This window comes from Nycticebus coucang, chromosome 3 (assembly GCF_027406575.1).
Source record: "Nycticebus coucang isolate mNycCou1 chromosome 3, mNycCou1.pri, whole genome shotgun sequence".
NCBI classification, from domain to species: Eukaryota; Metazoa; Chordata; class Mammalia; order Primates; family Lorisidae; genus Nycticebus; species Nycticebus coucang.
Genome location: NC_069782.1, coordinates 54,697,545 through 54,716,917, shown reverse-complemented (window position 1 = coordinate 54,716,917; position 19,373 = coordinate 54,697,545). Strand labels below are relative to the sequence as shown.

Here is a 19,373-nt window from a genome sequence, read left to right as displayed (position 1 = left end):
TGAATTTGTACATTAACTTTGGGAAAAATGATATTTTTGCCATGTTTAATCTTCCCAATTATGATAATGGCATAGATCTCCATTTATTCAGATCTCTTATATTCTATATAGATCTCATGCTCTTCTCTGTAAAATCTGTCGTGTAGATTCTCTTTCCTACTATATTTTTTTTTTTTTTTTGAGACAAAGCCTCAAGCTGTCACCCTGGATAGAGTGCTGTGGCATCACAGCTCGCAGCAACCTCCAACTCCTGGCTTAAGTGATTCTCTTGCCTCAGCCTCCCAAGTAGCTGGGACTATAGGCACCTATCACAACACCCAGCTATTTTTTGGTTGTAGTTATCATTGTTGTTTGGCAGGCCTAGGCTGGATTCAAACCCCCCAGCTCTGGTGTATGTGGCTGGCACCTTAGCTGCTTGAGCTACAGGCGCCGAGCCTCCTACTATATTTTTAAAGTAGTTATTGACAGACATTTATGTGCACAGCTTGTACTTGGCCATCTTTTTGAGCTCTCTTACTAGCTCTAAAAGGTTTTCAATTGATTTTATTGTGTTTTCTATGTTGGCAGTAATCATCTACAAATAATCTTCTTAATTTTTTCTAATCTTGTCCACCGTATTGATTTTACTTGCCTCATCACATTGACTAGGAGCACCATACACTGTTGGTTTATGTCACTAATAGTGAACATTCTTTTCTTGTTTCTAGAAGAATGCTTTTGTTTCATCTTTACATTTGATGTTTTCCTGTAGATTGGAATGTTCCCCCCCTAAACTGTTAAAAGTTGGAATGGGTATTGAATGTAGTCAAAATTTAGCTTCTGTAGGTCTCTGCTGGAATTCATTGATGTAATGGCTTACAGTTGAGTCATCAAGTAAGGATAAACTCTGAGCCATGACCTATTCCTAAATATGCTACTGCTTATTAGTTGACTTCTTAGTCCGGAATTGCCCAAATACATTTCCCTTTTTATGGCATCTTCATCTAGTTTTGGTGTCTAGAATTGTACTAGCTCTCTAGAGATCTTCTGGGGTTTTTTGTACTCTGTTATTCAGAGCCTGTGAAGCAGGGTACTATTGGGTATGTAATGTGTAGGTGGAAACAGTACCAGAGCCCCTGATGCTGGGCCTCTACCTGCCGTCCATGTAGCCTGGTTATAACTCCCTTCTGCAAAGAAGCAGAAAATAGCCTTTTTAGATCAACACATTAAATCCAGCAAACAATCTACAAAAATGCTACTAATACCACTTCACAAGCAACATAGGGAAGAACATAGAGATTACCTGTTCTTTGAAGGCTTGGTAAAAATATGTCTGTAAAACTACCAAGACCAGATGCCTTTTGGGGTTTAATTACTTTTTAGTTTCTGAGTTGAAAAGTAATTCTTTTTTTTATTTTTGCATGTAAAATATAGTTTATTGTTCTTAAAACGGGCTTAGGGTTTGGTTTTGAAATAGGCTGCACACCTTTCATCAGTCTGACATCTCTCTCACCTTGTCAAACTGGCTTCAGCTAGCTATACTTCATTAAATCCAAAAGAAAAAATTATTTTAATTTTGAGGGAAAAAAATCCAATTCTGAGAACAATTAACATGAATTTGTAATTTAAAACAAAATGAGGGCTAATATTTCATGTTGCTTTTTACATCATTCTCCTCAATATAGAACCAGGAATGTAGTTTTCCTAACTTAGGCACTGATACTTACGTGCACTCTGCACACGTGCACACACGCACACCCTTCCTGCAAACAACAAAAGTCAGAGCATGTCAAAGGGAAAAGATTTCTTATGATATTGATCAAAACCCTTGGAGTCAACAGTCTGTTGTAGCTTAGCAGGTATGCTGTTTTGATTTTGAGTTTATGTTAAAAGAATCTATTGTCATGTTCTGAAGTAATTTTGGAAAGTACCATCATTTTTTTACTTTTAAATTCTAGAAACAATGGGCCGGGTGTGGTGGGTCACACCTGTAATCCCAGCACTCTGGGAGGCTGATGCAGGTGGATGGCCTAAGCTCACAGGTTTGAGACCACCTGAGCCAGAGTGAGACCCCATGTCTAAAAATAGCCAGGCATTGTGGTGGGCACCTGTAGTCCCAGCTGCTCAGGAGGCTGTGGCAAGAGAATTGCATAAGTCCAAGAGTTTGAGGTTGCTGTGAGCTGTTACACCTGGGTACTCTGCCAAGAGTGACAAAGTGAGACTCTGTCTCAAAATTCTAGAAACAGTTTTCAAAAGCATTATTTTATTTTTGCTTTGTGGTTTGAGGGAGGAAAGAATCCATTGATTTTCATTTAGTTAAAAATCAAATCTCTGGTAACAGGAAATAGGCAGTTCACATATCCGGCCAACATCTGAGGTATCGTCTGTGTGAGACAAGGCCCTGGTCCGTTCCTGCTAGCCTATCTGATGCTAACAAAACAGGAAGCTATGGCTCTACACAGCAAACTCCAGTAGACATGATGACCCTAAACCAGTATTCAGAGTCTGTGAAGCAGGGCACTATTAGGTATGTAATGTGTAGGTGGAAACAGTGCAAGAGCCCCTGTGCTGGGCCTCCACCTGCCGTCATTGTAGCCTGGTTATAACTCCCTTCTGCAAAGAAACAGAAAATAGCTTTTTAGATCAACACATTAAATCCAGCAAACAATCTACAAAAAATGCTACTAATACCACTTCACAAGCAACACAGCCCCTTTCCTACTCATTGGGTTACTGGATATCTCTCTTCTCACCTATTATGGCCTGTGGGCACACTCAACAGGCATTACTGGTTTTAAACCAGGGATTTTCTTTTTTAACCTCAAAAAGAGCCCAGTAAGAAAATAACCAGGCATATGAGGACAATTAATGACAATTAAGGTTATGGGGGGGGAGCAAAAAGAGGGACGGAGGGAGGGGGGTGGGGCCTTGGTGTGTGTCACACTTTATGGGGGCAAGACATGATTGCAAGAGGGACTTTACCTAACAATTGCAATCAGTGTAACCTGGCTTATTGTACCCTCAATGAATCCCCAACAATAAAAAAAGAAAATAACCAGGCAATCAGTGGTTAAACTGAACTGTACATATATGGGGCAGTTTGGAAAATACCCACCGCTACTACTCCTTTGTTCCAGGAAATTCAGAGTACAAGTAAATCCTAAAATAAAAATTTTAAACTACTGGCATTCTCTGACATCATTAGACAGAAAGACAGAGTAATGTTACAGCCCATAATTTAACACTGCAGTGGTTCTCAACCTTCCTAATGCCACGACCCTTTAAGACAGTTCCTCATGTTGTGGTGACCCCCAACCATAAAATTATTTTTGTTGCTGCTTCATAACTAATTTTGCTACTGTTATGAATCGTAATGTAAATATCTGATATGCAGGATGGTCTTAGGCGACCCCTGTGAAAGGGTCATCGACCCCCAAAGGGGTTGCAACCCACAGATTGAGAACCGCTGCTGTTCTACAGGGTATAGAAAGTGTGCTCCCTGCCTGAACACATCTTTAGTGATGGCCTGGAGTCCTCCCGTTCAGAAGGCAAGTTTCTGAGATGCCCGCTTAGCTTCATTAGTTGGGAAAGACAAGAATTAGACTCTCAGCTAATTTCTTTGAGAAGAGACTCCTCTTAAAATGCTATTTCCTCACTAATTTGTCAAAACAAAAAACAAAAGAAAAAGCTCTTGGCTACTCTGTCTAATGTTAGATATGGTCTTGAGGAAAAGAAACTAACATGAACACCCATCATCAGTAAAGGCTAAACCCGCCTATATCACATGATGTATATCTGCCAAAAGTAATTCTTGTTTGAAGCAACTATAGCAGAAAATAAATTTATTTTTATAACAAATAATTTCAGCTATACATGTCTTTTAATCTGCTTTTTCACCTAAAATATTTAATGTCTTTTCATTTATTCTGCAAATACTTCATTCCTACAAAGTAACATGCACATCTAGGAGTTCTGTCTTACATTTGGCTGTTTATTAAGCTCACTTATTAATCTTAATAGATATCCAGCTAGGCGTGCTTACACCTGTAATCCCAGCACTCTGGGAGACCAAAGCAGGAGAATTGCTTAAACTCAGGAGTTCAAGACCAGCCTTAGAAAGAGCAAGATCCCATCTCTACTAAATTGCCATTGATTTTCTTTGGTTTTCTAGGAAGGCAATACTATTATCTACTAATAGTGATGACTTTGCCTTTTAACATACTTAATACTAACTTAATTTTTTTCTACTTTTATTAGCTAAAATTTTCAAAGTAAAGTTGAATAATAGCAGAGATTCTTTTTCTTTTCATCTTCTGGATTTTAAAGGAAGTGTTTCCCTTTACAGTTAATTATAGTCAGCTCCTTGTATCTGTGGGTTTTGCATCCATGAATTTAATCACACAGAGAAAATATTGGGGAGGAAATGGACAGTTGTGTTGGTAGTGAGCATGTACAGACTTTCTTCTTTCTGGTTTTTTTTTAGAGACACAGAGTCTCACTTTGTCGCTCTCTGTAGAGTGCTATGGCATCACAGCTCACAGCATCCTCAAACTCTTGGGCTTGAGTGATTCTCTTGCCTAAGCCTCCCAAGTAGCTGGGACTACAGGCGCCTACCACAATGCCTGGCTATTTTTTGTTGCAGTTGTCATTATTGTTTAGCAGGCCCGGGCTGGGTTTGAACCCACCACCCTTGGTGTATGTGGCTGGCACCGTAACCACTGTGTTACAGGCGCCGAGCCCAGACTTTCTTCTCTTGTCATTTTTCTCCAAACAATATTGTGTAACTATTTACATAGAATTTAGTCTATGTAATTATAGTAAATATAAGTAATCTAGAAATGGTTTAAAGTGTACTATGACATTTTACATGAGATACTTGAGCATCTGCAGATGTTGGTATCCCCACAGCATCCTCGGACCAATCCCCTGTAGACTCTTCATGACTGTATATTATTTGCTCCAGGTTTCAGTTAGATAATCTCTTAACATTAGTGAAGTATTCCTCTGCTTCTATCAAATGGCATTTTGGCATCTACCAAAAAGTTCATGTAATTTTTCTTTAACTCATGAATAAAATGGATTCATTAATAGTTTAACCCACACTTGAACTGGTCACAACTTATTAGCCTTTCAATGTACTGCTTAGTGTTACTTGCTATTATTTATATTAAATTACCTTTTAAAGTAAGTCTTAAGTCTTTGATTGCTTTTGAGTTAATTTATTATCAACTTCTGTGTAGGATGAAAGGATTTTAAAGTTTTTAAATCTATGTATCATGGCTACACTGAGTCCTTTGTCACAGTATTTTGTTTCATTTTATTGGTGTCTATTTTTTCCCTGAAACATCATCTCTGGAGTAGACTTTTTTTTTTTTTTTGGTAGAGACAGAGTCTCACTTTATGGCCCTCGGTAGAGTGCTATGGCATCACACAGCTCACAGCAACCTCCAACTCCTGGGCTTAAGTGGTTCTCTTGCCTCAGCCTCCCGAGTAGCTGGGACTACAGGCGCCCGCCACAACGCCCGGCTATTTTTTTTTTTTTTTTTTTTTTTTGGTTGCAGTTCAGCCGGGGCCGGGTTTGAACCCGCCACCCTTGGTATATGGGGCCGGCGCCCTACCGACTGAGCCACAGGCGCCGCCCCGAGAAGTAGACTTTTAAAATTCCAAGCATAAAGAATTAAAATATCAGGTAAAAGCAGATGCGGATTGATCTGGCAGTTTGAAAATTGTTTATACAATAAATATTTTTCAAAGACGAATATATAATTTACTGTGTGGTAAAATGTTTATGTATGGGTGATTTAATATACTTTTATTGGCTTTTATCTTTCTGTTGAAGTAATATTCTTAGAGCATCTTCTTTTCTTTCCATCCTTTAAATAATTTTTTAATAGGCTCTTAATGCCAGTGAAAAAATGGTTGTGGAAGCGTTATTTCAGAGAGATTCACTTGTTCGGCAAAGTCAGGTATGGCTAGATTTTTAAAAATATTTTTTAATGAACTGTGGAGAAAAGGTCATGGCATCCAAAGTACTGAAGTGTTTTTAATTTAAAATGTTTTTCTTAATTCTTTTTCTACTTGATCTTTTTATTTGTAATTCAAACGAATTAGGAACCCTGTTTTTTGATTTTTGACACATTGACTATCACATGGCAAAAAATTGTGGGGTGGGGGACATGGTGTTTATTAGGTTAAGATAGGTCAAGAGACATGTGAATTATATATGCTTCACAAGCCCCTGGGCTCAAAGCAAGAGTTAGTGAAATACAGCTCATGTGGCAGTTCCTGTGTTAAGTGACAGCCCTAGTATTTCTAGGAATAGCCGATTTAGAACTCTGTTATTCCTACAGAAAATTTTATTCTTTTGCCATAATACTTTTTAATATCTTAAAAATAAAAATAGTGCTTGGAAAATTGTTACTTGTTATTTTTGATATTAGAAACTATTTGAATTAAGGGTATGAGTACTGCTACAAATAAAACACTAACAGATTTTGTAGTTAATACTAATCCTTTTTTTCTTTTGTAGCTGGTGGTAGATTGGTTAGAGAGTATTGCCAAAGATGAGATTGGAGAATTTTCTGATAATATTGAGTTTTATGCAAAATCAGTGTATTGGTAAGTCACTACACTTCATTCATAAAGTCACTTCATATTGATTTTGTTCATTCATCTTTCAGTAAATATTTAGTTTTTACTTTGTTCACTCTGCAGCAAAACAGATAAAAGCTCTGCCTTTAGGTAATTTATAATTGTTGTAAAGAGGTAGAGAGCAGATGGACAAATACACAGCCAGCCCGCTGTATTAGTTGGTCCCGCATCCCTGGATTTAACCAACCACATTTCAAAAATAATTTTTAAAAACCTAGTAAAAAATAACAATACAGGTGGTGCTCATAGCTCAGTGGGTAGGGCACCTGTCATATACACTGAGGCTGGTGGGTTCAAATCCAGCCCAGGCCAGCTAAAATAGGCATGACAACTACAACAACAAGAACAAAAATAGCCAGGCATTATGGCAGGCACCTGTAGTCCCAGCTACTTGGGATGCTGAGGCAAGAGAATCGATTATCCAAGAGTTTGAGGTTGCTGTGAGCTATGATGCCACGGTACTGTACCCAGGGCGACATAGTGAGACTGTCTCAAAAAATAATAATAACAATACAACAGGGCCAGGTGCGGTGGTTCACACCTGTAATTCTAGCGCTCTGGGAGGCCGAGGAGGGTGGATTGCCTGAACTCACAGGTTTGAGACCAGCCTGAACCAGAGCAAGACCTTGTCTCTAAAAATAGCTGGGTGTTGTGGCAGGCCTCTGTAGTCCCAGCTACTTGGAAGGCTGAGGCAAGGGAATCGCTTAAGCCCAAGAGTTTGAGGTTGCTGTGAGCTATGACACTGAGGTACTCTACCTAGGTGAGACTCTATCTCAAAAAAATAGTAATAATAATAACAGTACAATAATAAAAAAATATAAATAAAAATACAGTATAACAGCTATTTGCATAACATTTACATTGTATTAGGTATTATAGGTAATCTGGAGATGATGTAAAGTATACAAGAAAATGTGAATAAGTTATATGCAAATAGTATAATATTTTATATAAGGATTTAGACATCCTAGGATTTTGATATCCAGGTGGTATCCTGGAACCAGTATCCCACAGATAACAAGGAACAAGTTTATATCCTGTTGGGTATTAAGAAGTTTAGGGAAAAAAATGAATCAGAGTTTAGGGGGGGAGAGAGGACAAAAAGGATCCTACTTTAAATAGAAGAGGGGGTCAGAGCAGGCCTGTCTGAGGAAGCAGCAGGTAGGAAGAAGCTTTTAAGACATGAAGGAAGCGAGTCATGCAGAAATTGGGTGGTAAGTGTCCTGAGCAGGAACATAAACCATAAAGACCCTGGGAAGGTAAAGTGTGTGCATAAGGAGGCCACTGGGAACACTTCAAGGAAAAGAATGGTAGAAAATGAGATTGGAGGCTTGGCGCCATAGCTCATTCAGTAGGGCGCCAGCCACATACACGGAAGCTGATGGGTTTGAGCCCAGCCGGGCCTGTTAAACAACAATGAAAACTGCAACCAAAAAAAAAAATAGCCATGCATTGTGGCAAGCGCCTGTAGCCCCACCTAAGGCAAGAAAATCGCTTAAGCCCAAGAGTTGGAGGATGCTGTGAGCTATGATGCCATGGCACTCTACCCAGGGTGACTTAGTGAAACTCTGTCTCAAAAAAAAAGAAAATGAGATTGGAGTGAGCGCCAGGTCAGAAAGACTTTTGTAGGCAGGTAAGGATTTTGGACTTTATTTTGAATATGATGAAGAAACCTTGAGAATAAAAGAATAACTTATGTTTTAAAAAAATTACCTTGCTGCTTTTTCTTAATCATAAGCAACAGACTGTAAGAAACATAGGGTATGTAGTTCATAAACAACTGTAACTCAGTAATAAAAAGATAACCCAGTAAAAAGGGCAAAGATTTAACTGGGTGCAGTGGCTTAGCCTATAATCGTAGCACTCTGGAAGGCTGAGGCGGGGGGGGGGCGTCCTTTGAGTTCAAGAGTTCAAGATAAGCCTGAGCAAAGTGAGACCCCCATCTCTATTAAAAATAGAAAAATGAGCTGGGCATCGTGGTGGGGCATCGTGGTGGGTGCCTGTAGTCCCAGCTACTTGGGAGGCTGAGGCAGGAGGATCACTTGAGCCTAGGAGTTTGATGTTATTGTGAGCTATGGTTATGCCACGGCACTCAACCCCAACGCAACAGAGACTCTGTCTCAAAAAAAAAGGGTCCAGGGAGACAAAGATTTGAACAGATACCTCACAAAAGCAGATAAGGGCATGAAAAAGTATTTATCATTAGTCATCTGAACTAAAATGCACTCCTGTTAAGGATTGTTACATGTTTTTCTGGATTTATAGTCTCTCTTTCTCAATTTGACTTGATTTTTTTAATAGGCCTATTAAAATTGCCACTTTAAAAATACTTGGTATTTATTTTTCCTTTCAGGGAAAATACTCTGCATACCTTAAAACAGCGGCAGCTAACTTCTTATATAGGAAGTGTCCGTCCTCTTGTCACTGAACTGGTAAGTATTCCTTGAAATGAAAAGGTATCTTCAACACTGAGTGATGTTTCTTTTTAAGGCTGAGAATTTTTTTCCTCTTCGATCCTTGTTTTACTTTCCTGAAGGTTTGTGCACACTAACATTTAACTCTAAAATAACTAACTTGCATTGGAATCTGATGGAATGTGTTCAAAGCACATATCCATAACCTTTGAATTATAAATAATAAAATAAGGTACGGAAGGTACCTAATTTGCCAGCATTAAAAACCAATTAATTGGGGCAGCGCCTGTGGCTCAAAGGGGTAGGGCGCTGGCCACATATGCAGGAGGTGGCGGGTTCAAACCCAGCCCCGGCCAAAAAGAACTAATTAATTGGGGCAGGGCCTGTGACTCAGAGAGTAAGGTGCCAGCCCCATATACCAAGAGTGGCAGGTTCGAACCCATCCCCAGCCAAACTGCAACAACAACAAAAAATAGCCGGGCATTCTGTCGGGCACCTGTAGTCCCAGCTACTCTGGAGGCTAAGGCAAGAGAATCGCCTAAGCCCAATAGCTGGAGGTTGCTATGAGCTGTGACGGCAGGGCACTCTATAACGAGGGTAACAAAATGAGACTGTCTCTAAAAAAAAAAAAAAAAAAAAGCAATTTTGGGAGGCTGAGATAGCAGGATCACTTAAACCCAGGAGTTTGAGGTTGCTTTAAGCTAAGCCGAGGTCATGGCGCTTTAACTCCAGCAACAGAGTGAGACTCTGTCTCCAAAAAGAACCACACAACTTAATTTTGGTCTTACATCAAAGTTTAACTATATGAAGTAGTGACCCATGAAAGCTCTTTTACATGGAAAATGTGGAAGGGGTATAAAACTTTGTGAATTTGCTAGAGATTAGAGAGATTGTTAGGATATGAATAATAGGAATAATAGTGGATTTGGAAAGAACTGGAGCCGAATTATTTCAGAAATCTTTTTAACAGGTAGGGGCATGTGAAATGTTTGTAGTGACTAGTGAGAGAAGTAAGTAACAATTGAAAAAAATTTAGGATTCCATTTGGTAACAGTGATTTTAATGAAAATTGTTTGGAAACTTCTAGGAGAGTATGAAATTGATTGTAGCTAACCTGGAGCAAGCATAGCTGAAAATCATTTAGTCTTAACGGCTAACAAATAGTGATTTCCTTTTGCCAGAGAGACCATGTTCCAAAATTGATGTGTTTGCAAAATATTTGTGAAAGTAGCCAACTGATCTATTGTGTATTTCATTTCCTGAACTGATGTTCATATTAGTACATACTCAGTAACAGGTGAAGTAAGAGTTATTTTATTTGCTTTTTTAAGTCATGTTAAAATTGTTTTCTGGATGGGTGCAATAATCACGCCTGTAATCTCGGCATTCTGGGAGGCCCAGGTGGGCCTGAGCTCAGGAGTTTGAGACCAGCCTGAGCCATAGTGAGACCCCGTCTGTACTAAAAATAGAAAAACTGAGGCAAGAGGATCTCTTGAGCCCAAGACTTTGAAGTTGCTGTGAGCTATGACACCACAGCACTCTCCCCAGGGTGACAGAGTAAGATTCCATCTCAAAAAAAAATTGTTTTCCATTTGAAGTTCATCATATAGCTATTATAATTTGCTGCTAATGTCAGGCCGTTGTATTATCCTAAGTGTTTGAAAACGTGAAAAGTAGTTAGGGAGTTTTACTTACTTATTAGAATCTGCTTAGTATTTTTTTTATTGAGCATTAGTGTGTTTTGTGTGGAGTTAGTGCATGCATGCCTGATGCTCCATTATTGGAACCACAGCACTTGTGGGGTTATTTACCTCCTGCTGCTCAAGGTCATCCATAGTCTGATTTCTCACACAGTTGGCCTCTGGAGGGCTCATGTTACCACGTGGTGCACAGAGTTAGTGCTGCTGCACATCATGGCGTGCTGGGACCTTGTCAAAAATCATGCCACAAATTCCAAAATTTCAACCTCTGGTATAAATTGTTTGATCCCAAACTTGATCTTAACAGGCTCTCTTTGCTGTGTCCTCACAGAGTACTATCTAAGCACCTTCTGGTTACAGAGTAGATTTCTTCAGTTCCCTCATGCTCATGTCCGTGTGGCTCCAGCCCCTGTTCAGCTGTGATTGAGGAAACTCAGGCAGCTTCCGATGTTTCCTGGGCTGGTGTAGGCTGCGGTGTTTGTGTGCTGCCTGCCCTAGGCACGCCCTTGTGCGGATCACTGGGGTCTGTTTTAAGGGGGAAGCAGACAGTTGTGTGGCTACTTAGACACTTGTGACCTTGTGCCACTTTCATTCCCTTTGTTACATAACTGAATTGTAAATGGATTTATTTCAGTAAACTCAGGACGGGTTTATCATTGTTTCGATGTTTAAAATGTATGTAGGCACAAAATACAAAAGATTTATGATTCTTTTGGGGGGGTTGTTTTTGTTTTTTATGCTTATAGGACCCTGATGCTCCCATCAGACAGAAGATGCCCCTTGATGATCTGGATAGAGAAGATGAAATTAGATTACTCAAATATCTCTTCACCCTAATCCGTGCTGGAATGACAGATGAGGTAAGTGCGTATACTCTGCTTATCTATTTTCAAAAGTCAAAGACTGATTTGGGAAAGATTTTGTGGCTCCCTAGGACACATCCCCAAGGCAGTAATTTCATTCTCTGTATTTCTAGATCTGACTTCCTGTTTGAACATTTCCAGTGATAAGGAGCTCATTGCTTTGTAAAGCAGTGTACTCTAATTTATACAATTTTAATTATTAGAAACATTATTTTTTTTTATTTTTTATTTTTTTGCAGTTTTTGGCCGGGGTTAGGTTTGAACCCACCACTTCCAGCATATGGGGCCAGCGCCCTACTCCTTTGAGCCACAGGCGCCACCTAGAAAAATTCTTATAAGAAGTCAAACATTGCCTTCCTGTACTGTGCTCGTGCTTTAGGCGTATCCTCACTATTTCTTTTTTTTTGGATTTTGGCCAGGGCTAGGTTTGAACCTACCACCTCTGGCATATGGGACCGGCACCCTACTCCTTGAGCCCCAGGCGCCGCCTATCCTCACTATTTCTAATTCTAATTTTCAAGAGTACAGAGTAAATCTAATGCTAATTTTAAGTGACACTATTTAGGTACTTGAAGGCTACGATATCCCTCAAACTTCTTCCTTTTAACCTTACCTCTTTCATATGTGTGCGAAGCTAGACATGGTAGTCCATGATGCCTGTAATCTCAGCACTTTGGGAGGCTGAGATGAGAGGATCACTTTGAGATCAGCCTGGGCAACATAGTGAGATACTGTCTCTACCAGCATGTATACTCATGGTCCTAGTTACTTGGGAGACTGATGCAGGAGGATTGCTAGAGCCCAGAAGTTGGAGGCTTCGGTGAGCTGTGATTGCACCACTACATCCCAGCCTGGGCAATAAAGTGAGACCTTGTCTCTAAAAAAACAAAATGTGCGGTGCATCTTACAAGGATATATGTGAAACTTGGTAAATGTGGAATGTAAGTGTCTTGGCACAGTAACTGAGAGAATGCCAGGAAGGCTATGTTAACCAGTGTGATGAAAGTGTGTCAAACAGTCTGTGAAGCTAGTGTATGATGCCCCATGATCATATCAATGTACACAGCTATGCTTTAATAAAAAAAATAAAAAGTAAAAATAAATGTGTATGATAGTTAAGATCTTGCACATAGAATGTTAAGTATCCGATTAGTTTACTGGATGGCTTTGTTGGTCTTTTAGACGAGGCAGTCTGGTGCACGGGTGTTTCAGTCTCCAGGTGTTATGTTGCACCTGTGTTATGGCACAAGGCAGTGTTCTTCAGGTAGATGAGTCATAGTACAAAGTGCTGTTTGTTCTTCAACATTGACTATCATCAGTGTATATTAGGTAATTTCTTACAGCAGTCAGTCTTGAGTTATTAAGCCTCATTCTTATTTTTTATTAAGAAGATAATACATGCCCACATATGAGAAAAACATCAATTCAAGTGGGGGGAGGAAAGGGAGGGCCTTTAGCCCACTGATGGGAATCGGGTGGGGGTATATGGCATGCCTCATCTACAATTTGGACTTTATCTAACAAATGCAAACAGTGTTCCCTAATTGTTTGTATACTTACATTAATCTGACATTAAAAAACAAAGAAGTCGGACAGCGCCTGCGGCTCAGTGAGTAGGGCACCAGTCCCATATACCGAGGGTGGCGGGTTCAAACTCAGCCCCAGCCAAACTGCAACAAAAAATAGCCAGGCATTGTGCTGGGCACCTGTAGTGCCAGCTACTCGGAAGGCTGAGGCAAGAGAATCGCCTAAGCCCAGGAGTTGAAGGTTGCTGTGAGCTATGATAGCACAGCACTCTACCGAGGGTGATAAGATGACACTCTGTCTCTAAAAAAAAAAAAACCAAGTTGATACTGCATATTCATTTATTCAGAAAATAAGTCCCAAGTAACTATTGCTGGCTAGTGTGTAAGACACTAGTGATTGCAACAGCATAAAAGGGTCTTATTTTAGAAACTTTTTTTTCTGAGACAGAGCTCACTATGTCGTCCTTGGTAGAGTGCTGTGGCATCACAGCTCACAGCAACCTCTAACTTTTGGGCTCAAGCAATTCTCTTGCCTTAGCCTCCCAAGTAGCTGGGACTACAGGCACCTGCCACAACGCCCAGCTATTTTTTATTGGCAATTGTCATTGTTGGTTAGCTGGAACCCCCAGGCTGGGTTCAAACCTGCCGACTTCCGTGTTTGTGGCTGGCGCCGTAACCACTTGCCACTGGTGCTGAGCCAGAGGGTCTTATTTTTAAAAACAGAAAATAAAATCATATTACTGATCATATTACTGAACATTGAAAAATGGAAACTCTATGTACTTCCAGCCCTTTTCTCTTTTGCATATATATATTTTTAAAGATAATCATAATCATGGCATACATTCAAGATTTTTTCTCTCTTTTTTAACAGCTTTATTTTATTTTATTTTAATTTTGAGACAGAGTGTTATTATGTTACCCCTCGGTAGAATGCCATGGCATCACAGCTCACAGCAACCTCAAACTCTTGGACTTAAGCGATTCTCCTGCCTCAGCCTCCCAGGTAGCTGGGATTACAGGCGCCTGCCAAAATGCCTGGCTATTTTGTTGTTGTTGTAGTTATCATTGTTGTTAGCAGGCCCAGGCTGGGTTCAAACCCACCTGCCTCAGTGTATGTTGTCAATGCCCTAACCACTGAGCTATGGGCACCGAGCCTTAACAGCTTTTTTTTTTTTTTGCAGTTTTTGGCCAGGGCTGGGCTTGAACCTGCCACCTCCAGCATATGGGGCCAGCACCCTACTCCTTTGAGCCACAGGCGCCGCCTTCCTTAACAGCTTTATTGAGAGAAAATTTATATGTCATACAGTTTACCCTTTTAAGTCATACAATTTAATGGTTTTGGTAGAATACATTATTTTTTTTGATTATGTGATAAATATACGTAAGAAAATTTGCCATTTTAGTCATCAATTGGTGGCATCAGTTACATTAATATTATTGAGAAACCATCTCCATCAGTTTCCAAAACTTGTTCATCATCGTGAACGAAGACTCTGTTATGAGTATGAACTCACTTCTCATCCCCCCTCCCTCTGCTCCTGGTGACTTGTGACGTACTTACTGCCTCTATGACATGTAGGTGGAATCATCTTACATACTGCATTTAAGTGGAGTTATAAATACTTGTGCTCCTGTCCCTGGCTTATTTAATTCAGCATAATGATTTGAAGGTTTATATTCAGTTTTTACTTTTTTTTGATAGCACATGAAAACACTTTTCCATGTTAATTGCTACTTAGCTGTCATAAGCTTCAAAGGTCATAACTCAATGCTGTTTGGAATATTACATTCTTTAACTAGTTGTATTAATCAGGCTGTCTAGGTCCAGGTGACAGAAACCTAACTTAAGTCACCGGGTGCTTACAAGGAGAGAGTTGATTGGGTGTTGGAGCTAGAATGTGTAGAGGGCTGTGTCCAGCTTTAAGCAGGGTCCAGAGACTCTGAAGGTGTCACTAGGGCACTCTTTCTAAGGCTCATAGCTCTGCCTGCTTTCTTGGCTTCAGTCCCAGGAAGCCACCCCATGGTGTCCCAGAGACGGCCATCAGGAGCTCCAGGCTTCCGTTCTGCCAGCAGCAGTCCCAGCAAAGGGGATGTATTCTCTTTCTCAGTATCTCTGGCAGGAGTCTCGGTGGTGAAACTTGTTAGATCACATATCTAACCCTGAGTTGTGTGGTGGGATCAGGCTTATCGAACCCTATAAAACAAGAAGGGGGAAGAGATAGTTTCCTACAGGGGTGATGGAACAACAGACAAGCTTCTACCTTACTGATATATTCAGCACATCTTATTGTTTATATTGAACACAAAGAATACCAAATTCTAAATAAGTAATAGCACCCTTATTATAAGAGTCAGTGTTTTTGTGTGCTTTAACATCAGGCTCTTTTAACCCCATTCGTTTCTAGCAGAGTTAAATGTCAGTGGGTACTGTGGGAACCTATTGTTAAACCTAAAATCAAAGAGAAAAGGGATTATTAGGAACAAAGATGGAGACCGCAGAGAGACATGCACATGTTAGTGAAGTGGAAGGCCAGTGTTGATTGTTTCCATCGTCCTTCGTTACACTGGTCCTATATGTTGTCCAATTTTGTCAGATATTAGTTATACTTCACCAGAAGGCACAAGAACTTTTCAGACTGTGATGGTCATTTGACTAACTCTCATCCTTGTTCCCAAGGCACAGCGGCTCTGTAAACGCTGTGGTCAAGCCTGGAGAGCTGCAACGCTGGAGGGCTGGAAATTGTACCATGACCCCAATGTTAACGGAGGTACCTTGTAGATTCTAATCTGGCTGCTGACAGGCACTTAGCTCTAAATTCCAGTCTTTGTGAACTATAGATCTTTTTAGAAGTAATTGAAATAATAATTTATTTTAAACTATTAATTTTCTCTCTTTTACCATTTTATAGGAACAGAATTAGAGCCCGTGGAAGGGAATCCATATAGACGCATTTGGAAAATAAGTTGTTGGAGAATGGCAGAAGATGTAAGTTACATAATTATTCACTGATACTGATTTTTATTCCAGTTGAAGTAATTGAAGACCTGCTGAGGGGCTACAGAACATTCACAGTCATATAACACTAAAATTCCGGTTTGCAAAGAACTTGAAGTGAAATTGAGAAACAGGTTTACCTTTTTACCACAGTTATCCACTTTCTCATTAGAATTAAACATTGATGTAAGGCATACTTGTAAAGGTAGTGCCAGGTGAGTCTAGGGCAGGCATCCTCAAACTTTTTAAACAGGGGGCTAGGGTGGCGCCTGTGGCTCAAGGAGTAGGGCGCCGGTCCCATATGCTGGAGGTGGCGGGTTCAAACCTAGCCCTGGCCAAAAACCAAAAAAAAAAAAAAAAAAAACAGGGGGCTAATTCACTGTCCCTCAGACCGTTTGAGGGCCGGACTATAGTTTAAAAGGAAAAACTATGAACAAATTCCTATGCATACTGCACATTTCTTATTTTGAAGTAAAAAAATAAAATGGGAACAAATGCAAACACACCGCCTCATGTGGCCCGCGGGCCGCAGTTTGAGGACCCGTGGTCTAGGGGAAAAACATCGGGCTAACACTTAAAGCTGGCTTCCCAGGGGAGACAACTGAATTGAACTTTTTAAAATTAGTACGATTTGGGTTGTTTGGAAATAAGAGGAAGGAATTCTAGGTAAGGTGTATAGGTTGAGAAACTCAAGAAAAGGTAAGTCTACCGAGTTGGAGTAGAATGCTCATAAAAAAGAAATACAGTCATTTCTGACATGACATACGCATTCCTAAAAATGGTTACAACATGCACAGTCATGGAAAACACCCATGGGGCTTATGGGAAAGTGGAGTTTAGAAGACAGTACTCAAAAACTTCATCTAGTCAGGTGCAGTGGCTCATGCCTATAATCTTAGCATTGTTTATATTGAACACAAAGAATACCAAATTCTAAATAAGTAATAGCACCCTTATTATAGAGTCAGTGTTTCTGTGATACTTTTGTGTACTTTAACATCAGCCTCTTTTAACCCCATTCATTTCTAGCAGAGTTAAATGTCAGTGGGTACCGTGGGAACCTATTGTTAACCTAAAATCAAAGAGAAAAGAATGACTTGAGCCCAGGAGTTCCAGACCAGTCTGGGCAACATAGCAAGAACCTGTCTCTACAAAAAATTTTTAAAAATTGCCAGGCCGGGTGTCGCACACCCATAGTGCCAGCTATTTGGAAGGCTGAGAGGCAGAAGGGTTTCTTGAGCCTAGGAGGTCAAGGCCGTAGTGAGCTATGATTACACCACTGCGCTCCAGCCTGAATGACACAGTGAGGCCTATCTCCAAAGAAGAAAAGAAAACTTCATCAGTGATACATAAAAAGATAAAAAGTTAGTAAAGATGATAGCACAGTTTTCTGTCAGACAGTTAAGAAATACATAAATACTGAAATAAATATGGCACTCTACCTTGAAACGGTCCTGAAGTTTGTTTGTAGAATTGGGTGTCCAGAGGGTTGCAGAATCTTGAGGGCATGTGGCATGGCCGTGGCAAATATACTCTGAACTGAATGGACTGATGGCTGAGAAAGTAATTAGGGGCCTGTCAGAGTTACTCAGACGCTAAGTAATAAGGGCCTGTTTTGTTATGATTGATGGGTCTGGGGACTAGAACAGGGTTGGGGGGGACAGGACTGGTAAGAGCCTGAAATTTGAACAGAACAGAGAGCGGCTCCTTACGTCTGAGTCTCTTGGATGACAAGAAAACTGGAAATGCCATTGATAGAATCCTAGAAGTAAAATGGAGTAATTGGATGAACATAATTAATTCTAATCATAGAAATGAGATGCAAACTTGATGCTGTTCTTAGGTCAGTATCAGGGAATGTTAGGTATTTTAAAAACTTCCTAGGAGAAAACACCTCTATAGGTTCTATCTGCAATAAAATTTTATTATAAATAATCAAAATATTCATTAGAGTTGATCTGTTTTCACCTTGTATTTGAAATTGAAGTGTCTGACTTTTTCCTGAAGATTTTAGCATTGATTATTTCATCAAACTGAAGTCCTTTGCTCTTATTACCCCACTAGATCTTTCACAAAAGTTTAGAAATAGACATGAATAAAAGAGATTACAAAATTCCACATTATGAGGAAAATTGACATACTAAGAAAAAAATATTTCAGGTTTGTTCATATTGATTGTATTTTAGGAGCTTTTTAATCGATACGAGAGAGCAATTTATGCAGCTTTAAGTGGGAATCTGAAGCAGGTATGTAATCTATCTTAATATTCACTTTTTTCCTGTGGGATAAAATTAGATACATACAATATTCTTGTCCAAGAAATATACTTGGCTAAGAAAAAGGCAAAAAAATGAGTTTAGATAAAAATGGCTACTTTTTAATTTAAAATAAAGAAAATAGTCTAATAATTGCATGTAACAAAACATAAATTTAAGCTAGAATAGCAATGATAGAGATAATCATGAACAGAATAGTAATCTGTACTGCTTAATTTGATGTATCCATACATATGTATTTTAATGAATGAAATCAGTCTTCAGTTTATAATTAAGAATTGTAAATTTAATTGCAACATGCATTCATTTGATGACAAGTAATGCTCATAACTGTATCCAGAAACACGCCATTGAGCAGTGACTGCTTGTCTTGTCTTACATAGGGTATCCATAAAGTTCATGTGCAATTTCAAATGGACAAAATAGTTGTCTTATTTTAAAGGCTGTGCTCATCATTCACCTCTACTCCCTACGTTTTATGATGTTTTGAGGGATGCTGTAATAATCAGTTGAATTACCTTCTTATATCAGCATGGGGAATTGTCACTATTATGAACTAGATATGGAAAAGAAATCTTAGTAGTTCAAACAACTTAGAAGATGTAGTTTAGAGGAAAGAAGGTTATTTGATCTCATTTTTTAAAAATCCACAATATTTATATCATAAAATGACTTTATAGCCCACACTGACGATGTAATTGCTTTTCCTTTCTTTTTTATTGGATATGTCTGTGTGTTTCTCTTTTGGAATGTGGACAAAGCTTCTTCCTGTCTGTGACACCTGGGAAGACACGGTGTGGGCCTACTTCCGGGTGATGGTGGACAGTCTGGTGGAGCAGGAGATTCAGACGTCCGTCATGACTCTGGATGAAACTGAAGAACTTCCTCGAGAATATTTGGAATCAAAGTGAGTTTTTTGTTTTTAGCCCTGGTGACTTGAAGTGTGCTCCTTTTGATGTTTTATTT

General features: G+C 39.6%; 1 protein-coding gene across 3 annotated transcripts in view; it reads left to right on the top strand.

The window, feature by feature from the left end:
* The window catches only part of NUP107 (nucleoporin 107), a 58,475-nt gene that overhangs the window by 17,214 nt on the left and 21,888 nt on the right, over nucleotides 1-19,373 (top strand). For all 3 annotated transcript variants that reach the window (XM_053585524.1, XM_053585523.1, XM_053585520.1), the window contains exons 9-16: nucleotides 5,874-5,945; nucleotides 6,509-6,597; nucleotides 8,984-9,062; nucleotides 11,491-11,604; nucleotides 15,814-15,904; nucleotides 16,046-16,122; nucleotides 18,318-18,377; nucleotides 19,169-19,314. In XM_053585524.1, coding sequence (XP_053441499.1) covers nucleotides 5,874-5,945; nucleotides 6,509-6,597; nucleotides 8,984-9,062; nucleotides 11,491-11,604; nucleotides 15,814-15,904; nucleotides 16,046-16,122; nucleotides 18,318-18,377; nucleotides 19,169-19,314 — 728 coding nt within the window. The remainder of the gene's footprint in view (nucleotides 1-5,873; nucleotides 5,946-6,508; nucleotides 6,598-8,983; nucleotides 9,063-11,490; nucleotides 11,605-15,813; nucleotides 15,905-16,045; nucleotides 16,123-18,317; nucleotides 18,378-19,168; nucleotides 19,315-19,373) is intronic.